This window comes from Platalea leucorodia, assembly GCF_965183815.1.
Source record: "Platalea leucorodia genome assembly, chromosome: 5".
Classification (NCBI taxonomy): Eukaryota; Metazoa; Chordata; class Aves; order Pelecaniformes; family Threskiornithidae; genus Platalea; species Platalea leucorodia.
In genome coordinates, this window is record NC_138827.1 from 34,272,267 (window position 1) to 34,298,280 (window position 26,014).

A 26,014-nucleotide genomic window follows, 5' to 3' on the forward strand; every position below is an offset into this window, starting at 1 on the left:
GTACTTGTACTTGTGGCAGTTTTAACTGAGCTACCTGTCATTTTTATATAAGTACATTAAATATGCAATAAACAAATAATACCTTTTTTCAGATACATGCATTATGCCAATTATACTTAAGAAATTGCAAAATAACTTTCTCCAAGACAACACTTATCTAGAAAAGGTATTATCAGAGTGAACAGTACTGACGCCAGTGAAGACTAATGTAACCCGGAGAAGAGAACAAAACAACAAACCAAACCTACACAAACCTCTCTGAAATTGCAGACCAACAAGACAAGCAAATAGTATATTTCAAAATTCTCTGTGTAACATCCGCTTTGCTCATTTTTTCCCCTCTAACTTGTCTCCAATACTAGCTAATACTTCATTCATTATCTTACTCCTCAGCTACTATGTTAATTGCTAATAAATGTGGAGTTAGGAACAGCTAAGCACTTTTATAAAATCTTGTCTTTGATGCCATAATCATATAAAACACTACAATCTGAAGCCTGTGTTTTACTCAACTAATATCAACTTCCCAGATACTGGCCGTATTTTTCTCCTTGGCATATTTATACTCCTTGGCATAGAACTGCCACAGAACGCTATTAGCATTCTCCTGATTTCTAGTTTCATACATATTTTTCTACATGAATCTAACACAATGTATTTGTCATTCTACACCAAAATTAAACACATCTATAGAATACACACAGGTTAGTACTGCATTCTTAGTAAATGTCTGCATAGTAGTTAAATTCTTAACTATTCGGGAGGGTTTGTGTGTATGCCACTCCACTGTAAAAATTTTCTCACACACCTATACATACACAAAAATCAAGACCTTTTCAGTCATTTATCAAAACTGAAAACTAGACATGTTTAAACATCAGAAACTAAGTTATAGGAATCCCTTTAAGTGTCTTATATTACTAGCTGAATGAGGTTAACAATTAGCATATATTTCTCGAAAAGTACTGTGCTTGTATGAATGAATTTGTATCTCAGGCAAGTATTCATAAACACATACTAAGGCATCCTGCCGCGCCCTGTAAGTTAGCCAGCAATTACTGTAATGAGTTCTGTAAATAACTTTTTTAAGAGCTGACAGAACGGGGAAGCACAGGTGAACTATTCCAATCTTGTAACCTTAAATTTAACCCTGTGCTTTTTCTGTACTTTACAGTTTATTGTAGATTACAAACAATTAGACAATAAGATGAAAAAAGGCATTCTTAGGAAGCACGCAGTACACGGACAGAACACAGAAGCTGGACATGGTCTTTTTGAAGAAATTTTATAAAAATAGAGAGAAATTAATAGAAAGTTCAGCACAAGAAAGGAGGAAAAGTCAGTCTCTCACTTGAGATAAGACACAATGTTTACTGCAAAGCTACAGCTGCCTTTGTTTCATTGGATTAAAAAATACCTGCACGCTATTTTCTTGTGCTTGGTGAGACAGTCTTGCATTTGGTAGGGGAGAATGAGATCCTAATTTTCTATCCAGGAATACTTCCTTACTACAGGCATAACACCAAACACGGAGTGTAGTAAGGTTGACAGTTAGACAGTGTTTTGTCTCCTAAAACAGAAGAAAAAGCAAAAGTGTGATTCAGAGATTTGGAATAACAAAATACTGCTACATGCAAGATAGAACAAAAGTATTAAAATTCTAAATCTTTCAACAATGAAACAAATATGTATGTGGAAATATTAAAAAATAGCAATTCAATTACTGGAATTTTAGCATGAACTATACAACACTCATTTTTAGTACAAGTTACTCAAATTAGCAACTAGGTACAATGAGAATCTAAGCCACTGTCATATCTGACATGCCTCTGTGTAGTTACAAAAATAAGAAGAAAGCCTGTTGGCAGAAGTGTTACAATTCACAACAAACCAATTTTCCAGGAAGGTCTGCTATTGGTCACAGTGGCAGCCACCTCCTCTACAGTAAGGACAGTGTTTATTTCTACTGGTTTGCAGTAGGAAATTCAAGCTATTTAACAATCAATCAGAAGAGTAAGAGAAGATTTTTAGTTCAGGTACAGCAAGAGGTGCTCATATCAAAACAAACGTTCTAGACTCAATCAGTTCTCTTGCTGACAGCTTCATGCTGTGAAGCAATATAAAAATTTGACAGATGGAGAATATTTTTACTGTTCTAATCATCATCTTTCATTTTTTAACCTCTTTGCTTACTGTAAGATTGTGTACACAGCTGCTATCATCCTCCAAGTATTTCCACCAATCCTTCCTGTATTTCTTCCTTGTATATCAGCACCAGCCAGGCTTATAGACAGAGGGATTTGCCAGAAATTAGGGAAATACTACAACTACTGCAGGATGCCCAAGTCCCTCCTCCCCTTGTTTAATAAGGCCTTGTACAAGAACAACATTTTTCATATATAATGTGGGCTACAATTTCATTAAGTAGCCCTCCCCCTACTAAAAACCATCAGATTATATAAGTATCTCAGACAATTTTAATCATGAGAATATGCTTGATTCTGCAGCTTCAGCTGCATAAATAATTACAAGTTTCCAGAGCAACAGCTTATTAATTTTCTTGAAGTGGACACAATGAACATGATTATTTGCAGTACAGGGAGTCTTGCTGGTGGAAACTGGAGTAAGCAGAAATAAACTGATTCATGTCAACCTTGTTCCTCTCATTTTAGTGAGTTTATTGAGATTTTCACTGCGGAAAAAAAATCCAGAAGAGGCCTTACTATCCAGAAATTAAAATTTAGTAACGAGAAAATCAAGACAAGGATGTCACTGACAGCAAGCAAACTATCCATTCCCTTTCTCTTACCTGGCAAGTACATAACATCGCTAAAACAGCATGTAAATCAGGAATAAACTACCGTAGAAAGCCAAGAGGTATAAAGTTGTAAGCAAGAAATTCAGGGACCATCTGTTCCCGAATTGCACTACAAGCCGCTCATTTATATATCTATTGTAAAGGTTTTAGAACTGTGATTCAGCTTAAATAGCTGGCAAAAAAAATTCTATTTAAATAGAGTTATATTAATGCACTATTGATTTGTATAAATATGCGCTCGAGGCCCTGCTTCAAAAAAAAAAAATCAGGAGTGGTGGCAAAATGCAGTCATAAAGCATACTTCTTGTAAAAACCTGGTATATGCTATTTGTTCATTTTAATATTCACCAGGGTTTTGGTTTTTTTAGTATTTTTAAGGACAAAAAATTGCTCAGTGTGGAACCTTAAAAGTATTTTCTGACAAACAAACTGTAAACTGATGGCAAGAATTTAATTTAATCGGAAAGTCACCAATTCTGAAATGACAGGTTAATAAAACTGTCATCCCTCCATCCCCAGTACATTTGTTAAGAGAGAATGACATAGCTCATTTGCTTCATTTTGGCAAGTGTGCACAGAACAGACAGTGAGTTTAAGACCCAAACAGATGCACTCAGAAGCTGTCCAACCTTGCCAGAACTTGGCATAGTGGGGAACATAGCGCACACACGCCACTGCTCCTACCGAGCTCGATCCAAAATCAGGACATAGCATGAAAGGACATGCTCATCTCAGTCTACAGGTTCTTCATCTGTAGGCACTGGAACAGGGAGCATAATGCAGAAACAAAGCACCTGTTTCTGGTAATTTATACTTCCTATCTTACACCTGTTCAGCTCTCACCTTCATTAATCCAACTTCCCTCCCCTTATCCATCAGGCAGCCACAATCCTAGAAAGTTAGACTGAAGTAGTGAAGTACTACATATAAGCTGAAATACTCAAGAATTCTTTTGTCCACGCATCTTGAAAATCATCAGTAATTGTTGTTCTTTTTTTAATTTTCACCATGTTCTTATAAGGAGCACAATAATGTCAGAATTACATAATTATGCAGCTGCACAAAGACTGTGAACTCGCATACTGCTAAATTAGTAAGATCTGCTTCTGTAGATGAAAAACAATCATAGCTTATCAAACTTCCAAACAGTTATGCTAACACAGGTTATTGACTTCACTAAAATGAGTAAAAAAAGTTCTCTAATTCTACTTCACTGCTTCAAATAACTGTATTACTAGCAAATACACATACCTGGGAATGGGTGGTACTATGATCAACATGGGATTCACCACAGCCAACATATGTACATCTGTTCTGTTGAGCAAGATACGAAGAAGCATACAGAATTAAAAAGGGGTGTCAAACAGGCTTACAGAATAGGAACATACTGCCAGTCCCTTTAAAATTCACTTAAATTTGAAACTTGCAGAGTCCTACACAAACCAAGAGACATGCACAATTGAGTGTTAAAATAAATATCACCTAAAGCAAATAAGAATGCTGCAAGATTTAACTCAACTCTTCTCACCGGCAGGCAGTGTTAGACATTTAATGTGTTTGGAATATAGGTTTTTTGCCATTTTGATATATTTATTCAGATTAAGGTCAACATGTATTTTTTACAATTCATGATTTGGTGGAGATTGTTACAGAAAATATGAAGTTAGCCCAGTGTCTAAAACACTGAATTGCAACAGTCTCGGAACATGACACACTGACACAAAAAATGCCTGTATACCCCTATTTCAGTGCCTACTTATCAGAGTATTACTTCACAATTCATTATTTTTTCAAGTAAGAGTTTCCAGCACTATATGGTTAAGTACTTACTACATTCTAGTTATAACGTGCAAAATAATTGTTGATTTTAATTGTGCTAATCGCAAAACATATTTGGCTGAGTTGAGTGTGGAATCTTGCAGCTGCCAGTCTTCAAGCAATTTGCATTAATTCCTCATTTGCATGAGTCAAGACAATCACATAAGAGGGTAGAGCATGTTATGTGTATAACTCTAAGCACGTTAATTTATACAATCAAATAGCAGCTGAACACAGTCAATTTTCTATATTAAATAATCACAGATATTGGTTAAGTTACAGAGAGTTAACATGCTGGGATCTCACCATGTTTTTCTACTGAAAAAGGTGAAGGCAAGATGCCAATTCATCCAAGAGGAGATATATCACAGCACGACACTAAGTGTCCTACTGCAATTAGAAAACTCTCCTATGGAAATGTTGGTATGAAATTAAGTTTTTCAGTAACAGTTTAAGAGCTCTAAGTGAGAAATAAAAAACATGTTTTAAGCTTCACAGCATTTCCCCACCTGCCAGGCTGACACATCCCTGAACACCTCTTCCTACTCCCAAGAAGGTTTTTATATGTAATTAAACTTCAAGCCATGTAACAAAAAGACATTAAACACTGTTTCTTTCCCCTTCGTTTCTCTCTCTTATTGACAGAAGGAGCAAAATAATCTGATGTCTTAACTGTTACCATAATCCACTTAAATGGAAACTAATGAAGTACATTTTTAAAAATACCTAAAGGTTGGCATCTCAGCCTAGACATCTTCCTGACAGGACTTAAGACAAATGTTGCCAAGAAATGAAGTCAAGCCTATAGAGCAAAATTTCAATCTCTGGAAACAGCTGTGTGTCTGAAGAACTCACAAGACATTTGAAAAACTAAACTAGCTACATACTTTCCTGTTGGTATCATAGATCAATCAGAAGCAACATTTTCAGAGCTTTTTGTTTTAAACAGACTGAAAATTATGGTTTTTGTAGATGGCAAGAAGAGTAAGGCAAAAGTATATTTAAGAAAGAACTATATACAGGGTAAAGACTGTACAAAACTCATACAAAGTTTGAAGAATGTTTATATATGCTTCTACAAGTTTCAAAATGAGTTTTTTCTTTGTTTTGCTTAAGAATAAAAAAGTCTACATATTTTCATGCTGTAAAAATTTAGCATTTACTGCTAGATGTTATTAATACAAATCCCAAGAGGGGCCTATAAAAAGTAACTTAATTCAGGAATAATATATTATTTTTCAGATCTACAGACCTGGGGAAAATATAAAAAAAAAAAAAAAAAAAAAAACTTAAGAGCTAAAAAACCCCCATAACTCAAGAAGAAACTTGATATGCTACTTTCTTATAAAAAAAACCCAAAATCTCATTTTGAACACAGTATTCTTAAATTACAAGAAATATGTACCTGATAAAAGGTAAATAATTTTAAAAATAAAAAACTGCACAAGAGGTTTTGCTTTTAAACAATAACTTAAAGAAACTAATTTAAAGAACTTCATTATAGTTGTTTCTTCAAAAAAATACTACCAACTTTATCTACCCTACTATGGAACAACAGAACTTACCTCTAAGCATGCCCAAAGGTTGGGTCCTCTGACTTTACAGTCCTGACAAGTGCCCTATTAAACACACAAGCAAAGTAGTATTTCATTTACTTTCACCAGTAAACCACAACTTTGAGACAAAATGAGAAAAAAATACTGTAAAGCTCAGTATCAACTGAATAATTTTAAGACAGAAAAAAGGATGTGTTGATAACCAACTCAATTTTTGTTTTGCTTCACATAATCTTAAGATCAGCATATTTTTCTAGTAAAACCTTGAATCTCTCTCTGAGTTTTAATCTTAAACCAGAAATTGTTCTTCTAAATAAAGCATACACATATATCACATCACATTATTATAAAAATCCTCAGAATTGGTCTTTCCTATCAATTTAACATAAAAAGAAATGAAAGTGATAGAACTTATAACTGCATATTCCTATTTGCAGACAGTCAACACTACCTGCAAAGGTTTACAAAAAAGATGCAACACTAGAGAAATGCTATATGCCTCAGCAGCTAATTAACTGTTACGCTTTTCAGATAAAGAAATTTAGCACCATGGACAGAAAAGGTTTGGCTTTTCATCACCTCACAGCTACTATAATCGGTTACAAGATCCTCCTTTGTTCCATTTATTAATACTAGCTGGAAACCAAGAGTTCAGGTAGGGGCAGTTTCTCAAACTGTGGCTCCTCCATCAAAAAGTGAACTGTTATCCAAGAAAAACTTAAGCATAAATTTCTTTGTCACAGTTTCTACTTGAAGTCAAGTCAGTTATACTATATTAGATTAATATTCCAAATAACTAACTGCTATAATGGCAGTGTCTGAAAATAAAGTTCAGATTGGTGTTATGCTAATTCCTTTAACTAATATTTCCATTAAAATACCACTTGCTTTGGAAAACACTGCTGGGAAAGGTACTCTTTAAGTGTTAAATACTGAAAAACAGTTTTTCAGTTTTATCAAGTCCATAATTCTTCCCATACTTCGTTTAAACCTCACTATTCCAGTACAGAAGATTTTACCCATGCTTAACACTTAAATGCATCTTAAAACTAATTATACATGACAAGATATGTAGCTAAAATATGCGACCAGAGTTAACTGTGATAGGAAGAAAGTAAGCTGCTACAACTCACATGAGATTTCTGTATCAATTCCTCTTTTGTTATCTCACCAACTGATTCCAAGTGTGGGCAATTGCTGCCGGGCGATGACATTTCAGAAGCTGTATTTTCTGAGATCCTGTAGCTGGGATTTTCAAGACCAGGGAATCACTTGTCAACAGAAGTAAGAAAGAGTAAAATCCAATTCCTTACAGTAGGCAGCAGTATCAGATATTTAATATGCAACATATGCATAACTTTTAAAAGAATGTGCCTTTTAAAAGCAAGTTAGTATAAATAACTTTATTAACAGCAAGAGAATCCAATAGTCCAAACTAAACACAGCTGACTTCTAAAAGGAAATCCTCTGACTTTTAGGGCATAAACTAACAGAATCCTGAGTGGAATAGAGCTGGTTTGGATTAATTATTTAACTTCCTGGCGTCTATCATGGCACCCCAATGACATAAAAATTACAGTTTTTAATCCTACCCAGAACTTATGGTGGCTTTTACTGTATATTCTGGAGAGAGATCTTATGCAACAGTCCTGAAGAGTGCTGAAGCCGTGAAGGCTAAAATGCAGGAGCACGTGACTTGCTTGTCAAAGGAGAAGGAAACTTTATCTTGCTTTTATTTATTTACAAAGACACATTCTACAATCAGGCATATTATATACCAAAAGCAAACTTCAACTTGTAACTCACATGTGGTACTGAACACTCAGCAAGCTCTTCTCTTGTTTGAGGTCTTTCTGTCCATCCAAGGTCTCTGATGCAGACACAGAAACTTATAAGAAATAAAGAATGCTGAATACAATCACTTTGTCATTATTATTTTGATGGTTGCACAGAACACTATGATGTTTTACAGAAAGAAAATAACGAACTCAGTAATGTTCTCTTTATATAAATACTCCAATTGAGTCATGCAGATAAGAACCATCCAAGAACTTTGTTCCAGTTTTGTCACTTAAACAATTAGTATTGATGCCTCAATCTCTCTAAAGCCCAAGAAATCTTAAGCTTACTTTGCCCAACTATTATCTGTCCAATCTAGCATTCCCTTATCAAGACTTGCAACTAAACTTCCTTTCTAACTCAGTGATGCACACTCCTTGATCTGTTTGCAGCCTTTAGCACCGTTATCAATGTCTCTTTCCACTTTGCCTGCCTGCTTTGGCAGCTTTAGGTCTGTTCCTTCCGCTATACGACCAATCACTCCTTTGAGTATTAAGTAACCTACAGCTTTGACAGCATGGGGGAAAACAAACCTTGCCTAGTAGCCACCTCAGACCTACTTCCTAGTAAATTTTCAGTTTATTATCTTTGACTTGGTCTTTACTTCCATTGCCTTGCAATAAGATCCCTTTGAATCAAGAGTCATTTCAGTTCCCTTTGATTATCAAAGGGTTTTTTTAATATATGTGTGTGTGTATGTGTATAAATAGTCTATATTATTCCTACAAACATTGCTAAACAAATAATATTATTATATATTATTTGTATCAGAATAATATAATACTTTATATAATTTATTATATACATGCATGTATATACCTGCATATATACTGAAATATATTTTGTTTATGTATAAACAATTGTTTATATATAAATAACACACAAGTTATTTATTATACATATAACATGTATACATATACTCAAGTATGTGTGTGTATCTCAGTCTTTTTAACAGCTGTTCAATAAAACATTTAAGAACTTATCTCACAAGACTGGAAATACTACATCAAATTAATAACTCAGGATTTTTTTCAAGATGAGGTCTAAACTCTCTTCCTGGACCAATGGCATGACATTTAAAAATCATTACTCTCAAATATAAGCTGAAGCTGGAGAAGTATTTCCTCAGTTCAGTGTCTATTTGAAATCTATGGGCAGTATTCCTGAAAGACACTTCAGATATGAAAACAACGTTTTTTCAGGCCAAACCTCCTCAACTTCAGTCACATTAGCAATTCTGCTTTGAACTGTAAAGCTCCTTTTCAGAACAGAAATGGAAACATGAATGTATGTTTCATCTTGCACATTTCGCAAGGTCTGTTGAAACGTTAAAAATGGACGAGTTTCAAATAAAGCCCTGACAACCTTAAAAAAAAAAAAAAATCAGTGTGAATTAATGCTGATTTAACACAAATGCTTTAGAAAGACTGGTATAATGGATTAGTAAAGCTTTAGGCCTAATTTTTTTATGGAAGAAGCTTTTTGAATGCATTATTCCAAGTAATACAAAGCAATAAATGAAGTGGAGACTTCACCTCACGCTACCAGATTTGTATTTAATAGCTACTTTTCACACCTGGAACTGCAAAATCCAAACCTGCAGTCCTGAACAAACCCAAACCCAGGAGTCCTGCTCACGCCAGATTCTGTTTCTTGGTGCAGTCTGCATCTCCTCATAATAATGATCAGAAAGACTAAAGCATGTTGAAACTCATGTCCCTATGGATGTGGTCCCTATTCCTGTTCATATGGAGAGCATCCCTTGTTAATGTCTAGTTCATGTTATAGATTCCTTATACGTTATTATACAGGCAGAGCTGAATGGCTTTTCTCTCACCTTTTGTTAACAAAATTCTTACACACCTCCTTCTATCCTGTAGCAACCGTGATAACTCACTGTACTGCCATAACCTCAGTAGCTTAATACACCTAGCTGCAGTACCACATTTTATAAAATTTTATGTTAAAGTCTAAAACTGTGAAATTAATTTACAAACCATGATTCATCCTTCATCTCTCTAAATCCTAGCAAGCCCAGGGGAGCCCCTCCCTCGCTCACTAACCTTCCTCCATTTCACCACTTCCTACTCTATCCAAAAAGATTGCTTATCTTCCTCTACTGATGTATCTCATTATCACGTCTTCTTTTTCACAAGCTTCTGCATTGCGTTGACCTCATCCAAAAGTCACATCTTTGCATTTTCAGTAATTTAAAAAAAAAAAAAAAAAAAAAAAAAAAAATCTACTTTTGTAGTTTCTCTTACATTCCATTTTACACTCCTGTTCTGAAGCTAGAGTATATCTCCATTTCATGCCCCCCTGTGATATGTGATAGCTTGTACTAGGAAAGTACCTAAATATCTAGGTATTTGCCCTCTTGGCCACCTGAGCACACAGTAGTGTGCTCAGGTGGCCAAGAGGGCCAATAGCATCCTGGCTTGTATCAGGAATAGTGTGGCCAGCAGGACCAGGGAGGTGATAGTGCCCCTGTACTCGGCACTGGTGAGGCCGCACCTCGAGTACTGTGTTCAGCTTTGAGCCCCTCACTACAAGAAGGACATTGAGGTGCTGGAGCGTGTCCGAAGAAGGGCAACGAAGCTGGTGAAGGGTCTAGAGCACAAGTCTTATGAGGAGCGGCTGAGGGAGCTGGGGTGGTTTAGTCTGGAGAAGAGGAGGCTGAGGAGAGACCTTATTGCTCTCTACAACTGCCTGAAAGGAGTCTGTAGCGAGGTGGGGGTCGGTCTCTTCTCCCAGGTAGCAGGCAACAGGATGAGAAGAAATGGCCTCAAGTTGTGCCAGGGGAGATTTAGATTAGATATTAGAAAAATTTCTTCACAGAGAGAGTGGTTAGGTATAGGAACAGACTGCCCAGGGAAGTGGTGCAATCACAGTCCCTGGAAGTGTTCAAAAAACGTGTGGATGTGGTGCTTAGGGACATGGTTTACAGGTGGACCTGACAATTCGGTTAACGGTTGGACTCAATGATCTCAGAGGTCTTTTCCAACCTTAATGATTCTATGATCTCATATGAGCAGCTCTACTGGGTCAGATGAAAGGTTGCTTTAGCCCAGTATCCTGTTTCCCCCACTGACCAAAGGACATCTACAGAAGAATAAAAATATTACAAGAACATATAGCTTCCCCGAATCCTTTCCAGCTCTGGGGCTTCCTGACTCAAAAGTTTATGTATTAGAAAGACAGAGAAAGGCTCTGGAAAGAATCTATATCAGAAATTTCAGCCTTCCTCAGGCTGAAGAACTCTAAAAAATTGTTATCAAGACAGGAATTCTTAGACAACAATCATGTGTCCAGTGGTAACAAGACTATTTCTGACTGTTTCATGGACCCTTCAAAAGTATTCTATGGTCTCACAGGAACCTTACAAAAACCATAAGCTGAAAACCATGGACAATATACAAGGGATACAAGAAGCATCTTTGTTTCACTATGAGGTTAAGAACGAAGTAAAACTTAACTGTGAATAGAACTCAAGTTTTCACACTAACTGTTCATGATAATATTCATGCAATAAGCTTCTCATCAAATGCTTCCCATATATCTGGGAGAGAACTTTGCAGCCTCTCCCTTGTTCTCCCCTAGCTGTCTCCATTGTCTCCACTGAAAAGGTTTGTTTCAGCCCACCTATCTCAATGCATCATACTACATCATTCAACTAACTGAATAATTTAATGTTCAAAAGAAGGACTTAATACATTTTTGCTCAGTGCATGCATAGCAAGTCATACTTAAAAAAAAAAGCCTGTAACACTTATATTGAACACCAGTCTTTTTTTTGTTCCTTTTTATTCTTTGCATTCACTAAGAAAAAACCATTTGCTCACGTGAGCCATCAGAGAAATGTGAACCACAATTTAAAGCATCATGACCAGCAATCTATTTATTATTCAGCAGAGTTCCATGGCATCACAGACTTGTGTGGTGCCTACCATAGAAGAAGTATCACACACACAGAAAAATCCCATCAAACACTAAGAGAATTCAACTGATCTTGAAAATTATCTTAGGCTTATGCAGGGAGCCTAATATTCCCTAAAGAAACATAACAGATTTTAAATTCTCTCAAAAAAATTTTGAATTAAAGTTAATGTTTTCATCTGCCTAGTTACAGTAGTTAATACTTCAACAGATGTTGAAATAAACAAATATATATCTTTAATCCATTGATGTCCCTAAATATGGAGCCACTTTATCAGATCATTTTACAGGGTTCAGTTAGGGAATGCTGGTAGAAGATTTTAAGAACAAAAGGATTATTCTGAAGACAGCAATTACCTGAAGCAGTAATTGTATCTTCATTATAGGCTTTTATTATTTTGCCTGTACAGCTCTGAACCGCGTATCAAACCAGTAAGATCTAAGTTCAGGCTTCTTATTTGCACTCACAGTTATTGTGATGCACTAAAACAATCGCATTTAACATTTTTTTTTCATTTTATGACAACAAAATAAGAGTGACACAGGGGTGCAATTTTGTATCTGAACATTTAATTACTTAGAATACTAAAGAGATCTGCAGCTTCAGTAATTACTTGTCATATAGATATTATTCACATTTCAGAAAAAAGCCACCAGCATTCACTCCAAACTATACATGCCCATTGAAGCTACAGCCTTAGACATACGTATTCAGATTTTTAAGATGTACATTTTTCTATCAGTTTTCTAAGGAACTGTGTTGCTCTTTAAAAACTTTACTGGATTTTTTTGACAACTATTACAGAAATTACTTTAGTATAACAATGTATGTGAATAATATTGTTACTAAACTTAGGAATAGTCTTCTTAGGTCAAGAAATAGGGAAGATTAAGATTAATTTCACGCACTAAGTTCCTTTATATTCTGTTAATCAGTAGGTGGTTTTGATTTTCATCTCCCCTCCCTCCCTACTTCTACCTTTTTAAATCTATCAACTCTAAACACAAGTATCCCACTTTCTTGGAAAGAAAGACACCACCAGTACTAACTCTGGTAGAAAAGTTACTTTATCTATTTAGAATAAAACCTGCTATTTTCCCAGTAAATGACAGAAACATACTCAGTAAGCTGATGAAAGATACCTGGTCCTTCTCTTCAGGCCCCAAGAACTATCCATCCAAGCAAGACACAATTTTTTAAGTCACTTTCACTAGATTTTTTTTTTTCTGTCATGAAGTATCATTTCCAAAGAGAAAGGTAATTTAAAAAAAAATAAAAATGCTTGAGTTGAGGGTATATCCTTTTACAGGGCTAGCCATTTTTCATTTTAGATTGCCTTTTAAGGTATATAGACTGTCGATTAATTTCTTTCTTCCACCACTTTAAATCCTAACTCCGAAACCCATTAGCTGACCTTTATGTTTCTAAGAGGATTTTCCTAACTGAGGCTTTGCCTGCGCACAGGAGAAGTCTACAGTGATTTTCCACTCGGTGCTACACCAGACTTTTTTCTCCAGTCTATTTCATCCCCCGTACACAGAGATCTAAGCGTGGAGATACCTCTGGGAACGAACAGAGTAATTTATAGGTAAACTACTGTTTTAAGGAATTGCATCGTATCTACGATACCGTCACCGCATCGTTTCAGCTTTAGACGGTATTTGCGGAGGTCGATTCAATCCTCCCCGGCCGCTTCCAGCGGGCGGGCAGCCGTACCCACCCCGCCTGCCGGCCGCCCCGCACGGCGCCCCGCTGACTCGGAGCGGGCGGCCCGGGCACCGCCGCCCCATCGCCCCGCAGCTCAGCCGAGCGGCCCGGCGGGGGAGGCGGGCAGGCCGCACGCCGCTCCCGGCCCCCGCCCAGCCCTCCGGGAGCGCAGCGACCCGGCCGCCGCGACGGCCACGGCCGGCGGCGGCCATCACCCTGCCAACACGCCCAGCGGGCCCAGCCGCCCTGGACTTTGAGACCGGCCGGAGACACGGCCCGCCGCGCTCCTGGCCCCCCTCAGGGACGCCAGACCCGACCCGCCTTCCCCGCCGCCGGCGGGACTCTCCCCGTCTTACCGGAGCAGCCGGGAGGATGTGCCGTGCGCGGGGCCCGGAGCTAAGCCGGGCCGCGGCGAGCCCCGCGACTCGCACCGATGGCGAACCTCACCCTCCGGGGACAGCGGCCCTGGCGGGCGGGCGGGCAGCGCTCCCCCGCCCGGGACGCCGCGGTGCAGAAGGCCGCCGTGGCGGAGAAGGGGCGCGCCCAGGCCGCGGCCGGGGCTCCGCCGGCGCCTCCTCACACCGCCAGACGCCCACCGCCCGCGGCTGCGGCAGCACCGGCCGCCGGACGCGCCCCGCACAAAGATGGCGGCGCGGAGCGTCTCCGCCGCTCACGTGAGCGCTGCCCCGCACAAAGATGGCGGCGCCAGCCCCTCACCTCACCTTGCAGAAGGCGGCTGCCCTGTGTAAAGATGGCCGACGCGGACTCCTAACGGAGCGGGTCACCCTCACGTGGCAGTGACAGGGGCTGCCTCCCGGCCGACCCCGGCCGCTTCTCGCTGGCCCGGAAGCAGATCCCTGCCCGGTCTCCTAGCCGCTGCCGGTGCGGGAAGGGAGCCGCCCGCGAGGGGCCGTGGCTGCTGCCCGTGGCGCCTGCCCCGGCCCCCGGCAGGTAACCGAGGCGCAGCGGGAGCCGGCCCGGGCCCGGGGAGAGGTGCGCCCGCCTTTGCCCGGGCGGCGGCGGGGATGGGGGCTGAGGGTCCGTCGCCCGCCCGAGGCGCCGCAAGGCTTGGGCACCCCCGACCGTGATGCCGGGGCTGCTTCGCCTGGGGAGGGCTCGGCAGGGCCGGAGGGAGGTGGCGTCTGCCCCCAAGGGGGCCGGCTACGGGCCCCGCGGCGGGGAGAGGCTCCTGCCCTGAGGAAGCGCCTCCGGGGCAGGGCAGGGCAGCGCAGCCCGCCTGTGGCCGGAGGCGTCGGCGGGGGGAGAACAGCCGGTGGTGACAGCCGACCGCTCCCGCGGCTGGGGGCCCGCCCTTTTCTTTCACCTCACGCCGTGCCGCGGTTGCGGTCGTGGACGTCAGGGGCTTCGCCTGGTGCTTGGCATCAGGGAGTAAGGGGGGTGTGCCTTTTAACGGGGGATGACGTCAGGCTATAGTATTTATTGCTCGTCATCTGTCTGCAAAAAAATCGAAGCTCTGAATGAGAGAAACTTTTTCTGGCTGCTCTCAAGTCTTTTAACTCTTTTAGCTGTTCTTCCAACAGCAGTGATCTTAGAAACAGGGTTGTTTCCACGTATGATTTAGAGGATATAACAAGTGAACTGGCAGCTAATAAAAGCAGACTGAGTGCTCTGTAGGTGCTGGTGATACATATACGGGTCTCTGCTCAGAGCAGTTGGAATGAATGAGGCCCCAGCCGAGCCAGCAAATTTGCTCTCTTCTCATTAAGCACAAGCCTTGACTCTACTCAGAAACACCAATCAAACAAGTCATGTACCCATTATGTAAAAGATTTGAGCTTGCAAAAGAAAGCTGTCCTGGGCTTCTATTGCACAATTTAGTGTGTATCCTTCATTTGACAGAGTATTCCAGAGACCATCTGTGACTGTATTCAAGATAGTTCCACTTAATGAGGTTATGGGAGAGAAGTAGCCATGTCAGAAGAAGCTGTTACTGAGGCACGATTTTCTCTGAAGACGGTAGCTTTACGGGTATTTCATCTTCCCCTTTCTTGGTATTATTCTCTTAACCAGGTAATGTATACATTATCTGAATATTGTCACTTTTGATATATGTTTACAAATTTAATTGCGATGTTGTACTTGCTCTTCTGAGCTTAATATGAATTCAATTTGTACAGAATATCTTGATTTTTAGTTTATTTAGAACACTGAACTACAACAAGCGGGTTTTTTTTCTTTTTCTGCCGATAAATGCTTAGTCCGTCATCGTGCATCTGACTGAAGGATTGCTTTATCTGCAATGTCTATATGTCTTCATTTTGCAACAGCACAATGATTCTCATCAACTCAAATATCAAAATCCTCAAGTTGTCTTTTTTCTTGTAGATTTTTTTAGGTATTTAAAAATGAAACGTAACTGTCATTAAATTTTGAATAATAGTATTGAGTGTGGTCTGAAATAATTTCTAGATTAATTTGGTGAGTGGTACTGGCAATCTGAATTATAATTAATGCAAATCAAGAATCTGTTGGTCTAGTTTTCCGGTCACTTCTGTTTGATTAAATAAGTGGCACGTGACTAAAACAAGGCAGTGATTCTTTAAAAACAGGCAGTTTTTTAAACCTGTTCAGTTCTTTTTGCTGGTTTTGTTTGTGTGTTTTACTTACGGAAAGATCTTCAAAGAAAGTCTTAAGGCTCTATTAATCACAGTATTTCCTTTTATAGGTGGCCTTGGAGTGATTTATTTTTATTTCCTTTCATTGTTATAGGCTAGTTTTCACTATATAAATAGCAATATGGATAGCAGTCACTCAAATCAGGGCAAAGAGTACATTATGATCTTAGTTTTCAGGTTGACGAAAGCTGGAAGTGTTGTGAAGCTGATACTCCTTGTCTGCAGGGAATCATAAGATTTGTCCCTAGAGTACCTTCAAGTCAAAGACAGGGAGGCGAGGTGTAAGTGTGTTAGCAATTCGGAGAAGAGAGGTGTTAGTTGCCTATAACTACATATGTGATAAATGATAGAGCGACATAAGTCAGAATTACTTGAGAAAATATTAAGGTTTCAGTGGTATCCCTTAGAGAATAAATTTCTTGAAGAGTGAGCCATATTCTGATGCCATAATACACAGGAAAAAAAAAATGGTTTCTAGTTGGCTGTACAAAATATGGTCCAGCAGTTTTTACCATTCTGTGTATGCTGAATCATTGACAAGGATAACTAAAAGAAAAAAAAAATGTTTATAATTAGGAATGACAATAATATTTTTTAAAAAATTACATATTAGCAGGTCCTAATAAAGTTCTGCTTTTAAAACCCATGTCTTTAATATGACTGTATTTTATTTTTATTGAATTAGATGCTTGTAAGCAAAAGCTATGTCATTTTTCATGTTTGTGTGAAAATGCTTTTCAAAGTTTTACTGCATATAAAACCAGAATGAGATATTCTGTCTTAGCTGCATCTGATTATTTTCACGTTTTTTCTGTATTTACAGTACTTGAAAATTCTCACTGCAAGATCACTGATTACTTTTTTACATTGCAGCATATTCATATCCTTTTTAAATACCATGTGCAACTCCATTATGTACAATTATTAACTTTTCCCTCCTTAGAGGCTTTCATTTCACCATTGAATTATTTATGATCGTGCTTGTACGCACAGACAAATTTAAAAAAATCCACTTACAGTTCTTTGAAACTTTAGTTCTAGCATTTAATTCTGTGAGCTTCAATGTTATAATCTCGGTTATTTGGTTATGAACGCTTTTCTGTTAAATAGAGCAGTCTTATGTAAGTAGGTGTTTGTGCTGTGTTTCAGGGATCTCCTTTTTCTTGCAGAGTACAGTGCTAGGTTTTCGGCCTCAGTCAACATACAGTACCACTAAGAACAGGGTTCTCAAGTCAAAGGTGTTCGACTTGTTGATTGCAAACTCACTGCAGAGCAAAGCTTTCAATGCTTCTTTAAATTACACAACTCAGGTAGTATTAACCAATTGCACAGCAACCAGGGACTGCCAGAGTGCAGTGGTAGTCTGTGTGGCCAATTCTCTCTCATATGAGGAAACATATTACAGAAACACCATATTAGCCCCAAGGACTGCAGATCTCGTTTTCTCCCAGCAGTCTGTTTCTCAAGCAGCATACGTCTCCTAAAGATTTTGTGAATGTGGACACTAGCTTCCACTTAAATGGCTCTTTTCTTCCTTGTATATCTTGTCCCTTTGGATTTTATAAACTTTGTTAATGGCTTTTAATTCCAGTTGCTTGTATATATGGTTCTTATTTGCTAATTTAAACATTTGTAAACCTATGACTGATCTACATCCAAAATAAAACATAACAATTAAAGAAACCCCTGGTTTATTTACAGAAATATGTTTAAATACATGTTCTTCCCAAATTGAAACACCATGCAAATGTTAGCTTTTGGATCCTCCACTCTTTTACAGTGCAATAAAATAGTCTAGTTGTAAAGGGTGAGTTTCTTCTCCGTATTTTTTTGCTATTAGAGAATTAATTGAAACCCTGCATTGTCCTGGCATTAAAAAGAAATAATAATAATAAAAAAGTAGTTTGTCTGAAAGTCATTTACTTAGATCCCCATAGTTTGTGGATTTGCAATATACCTTATAGTTCTTGGTGCTGCAATATTTGTCTCAGTGCAGCCACTCACTTTATCGCACCAGTCCCTTTGTAAACTCTCTCACCTACTGGCCATTGCAAATTTTGAGAAATAGTTAGTCTATGTCCTTACTCAGAGCTGGTTGTTTCTCAGGCTATGTGAGAGCAGCATCTCTTGTCTCCCTCAGACAAGCTATAGCCTAGGCTGAACACACCAAAAGGAGGGTAGGAGGAAAGGTGGGAGTTAAGGAGCATATATTTCCAATGAAGTCACTCTCTTTTATTTTCAGATAAAGCTTTCCCCTGGCTTAAAGAAGCTGTTCACAGTAACAGCAGTGAGTGCAATATCTGTTATTTTTCTGGCCCATCATTTTAAAAGAAGACGTGGAAAGAAAAACAAGAAAGTGCCACCATGGGAACCAAGTCATCTAGTACTGGAGTGTACCAAAGCAGCTGCATCAGAAAAAGGTACATGAAGGAACCCACAAGTTTTTTTTGTTTTCTTGGAGGGGAAGAAAAGGGGTGTGAGGGGATGGGTGTGCATAACAGTGTGTAGTAGTAAAACTATTTTGCTTTAATGCTGAGTAGGTTTGAATTGTTAAAGTAGAAATTGTGCACATTAGGAACATAATTACAATGTTTTATAAATAAGCTGGTCTTGTTCTCAAAGCTGAAGTTTTAATCATGAATTTGGATTAAAACTTTTTTATCAGTAGTATATTAACAATGGGGTTTGCAGTTTTTGTGGACGTCTCAATACTGAGAAAAGCAGATTTAAATTTTTATAGGATGGGAAAATAATTCTGCTCAATTGCATGTTTGTTGTTATAGATATTGACTGTTCTAATTTGTAGTTTCTCATATAGAACTGAAGATAAAAGAATAATTGTTGTTTGCTTCTAAACTGGATGTTATTTAAAAGAGTAAATGCAATTCTTGATAGATCTTGCTAACAGAAGATACACTGATTTTTAAAGCTGCTGCAAACTCAAAACATTGTATCTTTTAGGTTCTAGTTGTTCCAGTAGTCGGCAAAACTTGACTCTTTCTCTGAGCTCTGCCAAGGAGAAAGGATCTCAGCCTTGTATCTATGCAAATGGAGGACTTTTCAGTAAATACTCCGGTTCAGTTCAGAGTCTGGCCTCGGTAAGTAAGAGTGTTTTAAGGCTCTCGAATGTCTGTTACCTTGCACTGCATATGCACCTAATGGTTTCACTGAGCTGGAACAACTTCCCTGAACAAGTTGCACAGATGGCTAGAGATGCTGAGAAGGCTATGTAGTACTTGCTACATAGTAAAAATAGTTTCTAGATAGATAACTTGGATGTAATGTACTCTGGCAGGAATGTAGTTTTAAGGATACTCTGTATAACAACACTTAAAAAATTGTTTATTTTTTTAAGGTTCAGAGTGCCACCTCTTGTCACAGTTGTGCTTGTGCCAATTCTAATTCCTGGGATAAAGCAGATGAAGATGATATTAAGCTTGTCAATATTCCAGTGACCACACCTGAAAATTTATATTTGATGGGTAAGTTACGATAAGAATATTCAGCATCTACCAAAAATGAATGTAAATAATTTCTTGGTTTTGTGGCAAAGTGACACTTACACAATATTATTGTGGTGTTCGTTCACAGTGTCCTGTGGGCACGTGTGTAAGAACATTTCCATAAAATAATGAAATCTTACTTGATCTAGAGTTAGTTTTTTTAAATACATAATTTTTTATTCCTATATTTGTAGTAGTAAGCCATGGAATTATTTTAGAAACTAAATAGGAAAAATACACTGACCATTGTTGCTTTAATCATATTACGAACTTCTTTATCTTATTAAAAAGGCAGATTTTTTTTTTTTAGACTGGGAATTGCTATTGTTTTAAAAACTTGCATCTCTGCTGTAATCATACCTATTAGCTACATAGTTTCCTATGACTCTAAAATGTGAATACATATGGAAACTGTGTATTGGATGGAATGGAGGTATTCCTGATCTCCCCTAGGTATGGAGCTTTTCGAAGAAGCACTGCGTCGATGGGAGCAGGCACTAACTTTCCGTAACAGGCAAGTTGAAGATGAAGCAAGTTGTGGTTCCATTAAGCTGGGAGCAGGAGATGCAATTGCAGAAGAAAGTGTAGAAGTGAGTATATTCAATCTGTAATCTGCTGTTGCTGCCCTAACAATTCATTGCGTTTTGTTGCCTTAATCTTTTCAATTTCTAATTCAATTACCAAAACTGGGAATTAATTCAAATTTTGAGTTTTAAAGGGCATCTAACTTTGTTCCTTTTGATTTTTTTTTTTGTTGTTGTTGTTGTTGGTTGTTTGGAGGAGGGTGGAGGAGGGAGAATTAGGTTTGTTTATTTTTTTGGCAATTGCTGTTGCATCAGTGTTTGGTTCTGGGTGGTATTATCAAGCTACCAAGCATTCTAGTTCCCTGCACAAAATCTCTTGGGTCATCGCTTTCTTTTATTACTACGTGAGAGGGTATCCGCTTAGCAAAGATAAAGATCTGGGGAAAGATGATGAATTTATGCATATCCACAAATAATGTGCTTGAACTTTATTAATATTCCTTTGTTCTTATGAACTAAATGCTAATAATATTTTGAAATAAACATATACCTGTATGGCTTTCATTATTTCTAGTGCAGTAAACATCACAGATAACTTTAAAGTATTTTAAAACTTAGATTTTATTTTTATTATAGTAAATAAAATATGTCTATGTTTAGAAAAGTGTATATATTTTGGATGTTGAAATATTAATCTGACAGTGTCCTTGTGTGGTTTGTAGGAAATTTATGTGGCATAGTGAGCTCTTTGAAGGCTTAATATTCTTAGATTTTACAAAGGAATCTTACAGACTGTAAACAAATAGAAAATCTTCTAATGTCTTTCTTCTTGCAGGATATCATTAGTGCTGAATTCATTCATAAGCTTGAATCCCTTCTTCAAAGAGCTTATCGTCTTCAGGAGGAGTTTGAGGCCACCCTTGGGGCCTCTGATCCTGCTTCTCTAGCTAATGATATTGGTGAGTACTCCTATTTTACATTTTTATTGCTTATAATAATGACTCTTGTGCGGGGGAGTCACTGAAATATCAACTGAGCAGAATTATATTTATCAGTAAATAAGCAGAAAAAAATTCAAGTTCTTTACATTATTATGTAATGTTTGATGTAGTGCTTGTATTTTAGATAAGAATGGACCGAGAGGAATTTTTTTTCCTTGTGGCTTGTCAGTATACTTCAGAATTTTCATAATACTTCCCTCTGCTTTCTAAAGTTTATGTTAACTTGGGTATTTAAATATTTATGCAGTAAGAATATATGACCCTTTTTATAGCATGGGTGTATTAGAGCATTTCAAAAGAAGTTTTCTGTGTCTTTTGAACAGTCAAATTGTGTATGCATGTACTGTGTTTTTTTTGCCTGCCATAACTAAAAAAAAATTCACAAAAAAACAAAACCAAACCAGAAGGACTTAGCCTGAAACAGGTATCCATTACCAAAGCTCTTATCCCTGGTGATTGAAGTTTATCACAGTTATGACTGACTAAAACTAGGATGTTATAATGGCAAATATAAGAGTCGTTGCTGCCAGACATGTTGATTAAATACAGATAGTTTGATTATTTTTCTTTAAAGAATTGGTTTAAGATGTTCTTAAAGACTGATACTATCACGCTTTTTCATAATTCAAGATCAAGCATCTGATCTCAAATAACTGTCACATTTTAAATGCAGAACATGTTCTCGGATTAGTATTAGTCTGTAGTCTTGTTTGTTAGGCTTCAGCTTGACTGGCACGAGGTGGCAGTACTCTCATCTCTTGTGTTATCCTGCAACCGCTAAATACAGCTCTGAGTAAGGCGGGAATTAAATTTAGGTCAGAGTTGGCTTTCTGACATATCTGCGTACACCTGTTAATGTGATTCTTAAAGCAGAAAAGCATTTGGATGTTTTATCTTGGTGTCTGAAACCTTAAGCCCTAAATAAAGTTGCAGTGTATATCCATTATTAAATTAGAAGTTTATTTGTAATTTCTGTCTTCAGGCAAAATTAATAAAATGGTATTCAAAGGACTCAGTTTGATGTTTAATGTGTTTAGTTATTGTTTTGTTTGGTTACCCTGGAAGTATTTTAAATTGATATTTTATTTTCTAGATGTGACGACTTGATTCTTGTTTACCAAGAATGTTCTGAGAATTGAATTCCTTTCAAATGTCCTTTGTAGAAATCATTTGTGATCTCTTGAGTAGATGTCTGTTACTTTATTATGAATTTTATTTGTGCTGGCCCAGATGAGTGAGGAAAACAAGTAATGAAGTAGTTTAGTGAGTAGTGTTTTCACTGTTCAGGATTTGGGGCTTTTTCAACATTATCTTGAATTTGTGGCTTGAACAGCAAGTAATATATTAGAAAATGCTTCACTATTTCAGAACACTGTTTTAGAATATGAACAGAACAACAACATCTCAAACACTGTGGCCCTTGGAAGATTTAATACAGAGCATGGTTTTGTTCGGTATTTGATATAAAAACATTTAATTGCTTAAAATTTCTTAGATAATTTATTTTGCTGTACGATATGACACTGAGTGTAGTGTATGAATGTTTGAAGTAGGATGTTTTTGAGATTGACATTTTTTGGTAACTTCCGTGGGGAGAGACAGAAAAGTATGTTTGGGAGAATCCTAGAGGTTCTCTTACAGGTTTATTTTTTCCCTTTTTTTTTTTTTTACCTTTGGTTTTTTGTTTTCCTTTTTTTTTTTTTGTATTTGGTAATCTAGTGAAAGAAAAGGATAGCTGCCATCAACAAACTTTCCTTTACTACCTCAAAATGTGCATGTTAACATGTAATACTTATTTGTTTCATTTCTGTTCAAAGCTTTGTATTACTTCTTTAGGAAGTGTGCTAGTATAAACAGTGATCACTTTTTTCCTTTTTGTGTGTGTGTCTGCATGCGCATGTGCATATATTAAGAACAACAGGAATGGAAGGGTTCAAGACCAACAACAACAGGCAAGTCCAAGAAAGTCATTAAATCCCAGTGGCCAAAAGAAAGAAGGATAGTACAGCATTATTTACACTACTAAGAATAAGAATAATATCCTACTCCAAAAAAAGAAACAGAAATAAAGATGCTTCTGCTCTGTACTTGAAATGCATCGGGACTGTGTATACATCTTTGACACTGACAGGAATGTGTATCATTTGTGGTGAAAGAGGCAGTATCTGCTAAATCTGAATCAGTAGTCCTGGATGATTTATACCCAAAACTTCTTAAAGAAGCTAGATAAAGAAAGCACACTAATCCATATTTTGCTATTCACTAATCTTGAAAAGTGAAAAATATTCCAAATGATTGGGAAATCACCAGTTTAGTTCCAAATCTTAAAAAACAAACAAACAACCCCAAAACTCCAACACCCAAGTTAAGAGTCATGCCTGTGAAATTATAGAGTTGCTAATTTGCAGTTCTGTTACCACAGACAACATAATAAAAGGTGTAATTAGTGCCAGTTTGTATGGTTTGATGGTAGCTAGCTTTTCTTGGACTGTAGGTTTTTGAGAGATCTGCAGTTGGGGGATTGATACAGCATACATTAGATGATAATAATTAGCTCACTGACATGAACGTTTGTTTATACTTCTGCCCACTGTTAAGGGAAAGGTTTGCTCTCTAGGGAAGATGTTTGGTCAAATGCTGTAATTTTATCAGCTATGTAGTTGATGATAAAATGATTTGTAGAGCTGGAAGTTGATAAAAAATGATCTTTTAGGGCATTAAAAACATTGAATTAATGAAAAGGAAAGATTAGTAATACTGATCTGAATTATCTGTTTAAATGGTTACAATCTAACAAATTACATTTGAATCCAGGGAAGTATGGATTGTACATATAGATGGGAGATTTTAAAAGAAAAATAATAAAGAAACTCTTGGCATGCATTAGGAAAACTTTGCATCACAGTCAGTGTAAGTTCTCAGCACAGTGCTGTAGAAAATAAGACCATCGCTAATCTCTGGCTATGTGAAAAGGACAGCATCAGCATAGAGGCAGAGATATGATCTTGGTTTTGTATGGTTTTAGTATACTGTGTCCAGTTCTGTTGTTCATATTTCAGAAGATATGGAAATACTAGACAGTTCAAAACAAGCCATAAAAATGATCCATGTTTTGGAAAAACAAGCTAATATGTGGCTTCAGTTGCGTATGTCCAGCTCCTTAATGAAGAAAATACTGAGAGGTGACTTACTTGTTCTGAATAGCTACTTACACATGAAGAAGGTATGTGGTGCTGGGGGATTTGTAGACCTTGTTGTCAAAGTCATAACTAGATCCCATTTCTGGTTGTTCAAGTGAAACAAGTTAAGTTCTGAAGTTGCCTCTAAAGCATGTTGAGGGTATTTCAGTGTTTTAGACAAAGTTGTTTGTTTTGTTTTTTTTAATGCTGTTTTGAGGGATGTTTTTATTCCTCTTTGAGAGGAAGGGATGGACTCGGGGGTAAATGGTCATTGTGGTCTTTCTGGCATTTAAGCATTTCCCCTTACTACCACTATTTTTTCTTCTTTCGTGAGCCTTGGAGTGAACAAGAAAAAGCCTTCATTGTCCTTAATAGGTTCATAACACTTGCAGCTTGTTGTTAGAATGCTTATAACCAGATCTTATGCTTCAGAGTTTCAACTGTTGACCCACAGCTGTAATCAGAAAATGTTTTGCTTTGTTTTTTCTCTGATACACATCATGGTTAGATATAGTTTGTGGATTTTTCTTTGATTTTCTCTGTCTGAAGCACTTGTGATTAGCCACAGCTGGAGACAGGGATCTGACCGTTGGACAAATGCTATCAAGTGTTATCAAAAGACTTGCTACATAAATATCTGACTAGCACTTCTTATTCAGAAACCCTGGGTTATAATGAGCTCCAAATTTGGTCAGGAAGGAAGCTTACAAAGGTAAAAGTTTCCATCAATTTCTGGTTTTCAGCTGTCTCTGTCAAACTTGTGGGGCTCCTGAAACCACTCTCTACCCTACTTGTCTACTAGTTACAGATGTTGCTCCTTCCCAAAATTCTTAAATGTTATTCTTCCCAGGTCATCGTTTCCCTCTACCTAATGAAATTAAGATCTTCTTGCTGCCACTGATTGATCATACCACAGACTTGCTTTTCATTTTGTGATCCCACTTACTAGTTGAAGTTGCTTAGCATGATAAATAATTTGCCAACCAGCTTTGGGAAATAGCTTTCTGGAGGAGACTATGGTAACATGCTACATGGGATAGTCAGGAATGTGTTACCCGAGACCCTGCTGGAATACAATAGCTTGTCACTGCAACCACTGTCTCTCTTGATGTGGCCTGAAATGCTTCTCTTCTGTTTGCCATGACAGGGAAAAGGTGACTTGTCAGAGCAGGCAATCATCACTTGAAGTGGTTGCATGCTGTAGTCTAATTGCCTTCTGTTTGATTCTTGTTGTGTAAATTAGCATCTATAAATGTTGGGGTGTTTTTTCCTAGTTATATGTAAATTATATATTTTCTCTTCCAGATATTTCTAAATATTCAACTTTTATCAGTGCAGAAGATACAGGTGTAAATACCTTTTCTCCCAGTGGGTAAAATTCTATTAATAGTAACAATAATAATAATAATTGCAAATAATCATTTTCAACTCTGTAAGCTATTGTTGAGATATAAACAATGAATACAGCCCTGGAAGAGACTTGCATTTTAAATAGA

The 26,014-nt window shown here is 37.7% G+C and overlaps 2 protein-coding genes across 8 annotated transcripts in view; one reads left to right on the forward strand and one right to left on the reverse strand.

Annotated features, from left to right (window-relative positions):
* USP33 (ubiquitin specific peptidase 33) overlaps positions 1-14,191 on the reverse strand; it is a 44,466-nt gene extending 30,275 nt beyond the window's left edge. For 2 of the 3 annotated variants that reach the window (XM_082313501.1, XM_082313500.1), the window contains exons 1-6: positions 14,032-14,191; positions 7,999-8,080; positions 7,326-7,463; positions 6,202-6,255; positions 4,070-4,132; positions 1,418-1,570 (exon numbers count right to left, since the gene is read on the reverse strand). In XM_082313501.1, the coding sequence (XP_082169627.1) occupies positions 1,418-1,570; positions 4,070-4,132; positions 6,202-6,255; positions 7,326-7,406 (351 nt within the window). In that variant the 5' untranslated portion in view covers positions 7,407-7,463; positions 7,999-8,080; positions 14,032-14,191. The remainder of the gene's footprint in view (positions 1-1,417; positions 1,571-4,069; positions 4,133-6,201; positions 6,256-7,325; positions 7,464-7,998; positions 8,081-14,031) is intronic. The other variant, XM_082313502.1, reaches the window with a different exon arrangement.
* Positions 14,192-14,410: 219 nt separating this feature from the next.
* MIGA1 (mitoguardin 1) overlaps positions 14,411-26,014 on the forward strand; it is a 41,707-nt gene continuing 30,103 nt past the window's right edge. For all 5 annotated transcript variants that reach the window (XM_082313509.1, XM_082313510.1, XM_082313511.1 and 2 more), the window contains exons 1-7: positions 14,411-14,626; positions 15,536-15,706; positions 18,554-18,731; positions 19,273-19,409; positions 19,667-19,793; positions 20,268-20,404; positions 21,174-21,297. In XM_082313509.1, the coding sequence (XP_082169635.1) occupies positions 15,608-15,706; positions 18,554-18,731; positions 19,273-19,409; positions 19,667-19,793; positions 20,268-20,404; positions 21,174-21,297 (802 nt within the window). In that variant the 5' untranslated portion in view covers positions 14,411-14,626; positions 15,536-15,607. The remainder of the gene's footprint in view (positions 14,627-15,535; positions 15,707-18,553; positions 18,732-19,272; positions 19,410-19,666; positions 19,794-20,267; positions 20,405-21,173; positions 21,298-26,014) is intronic.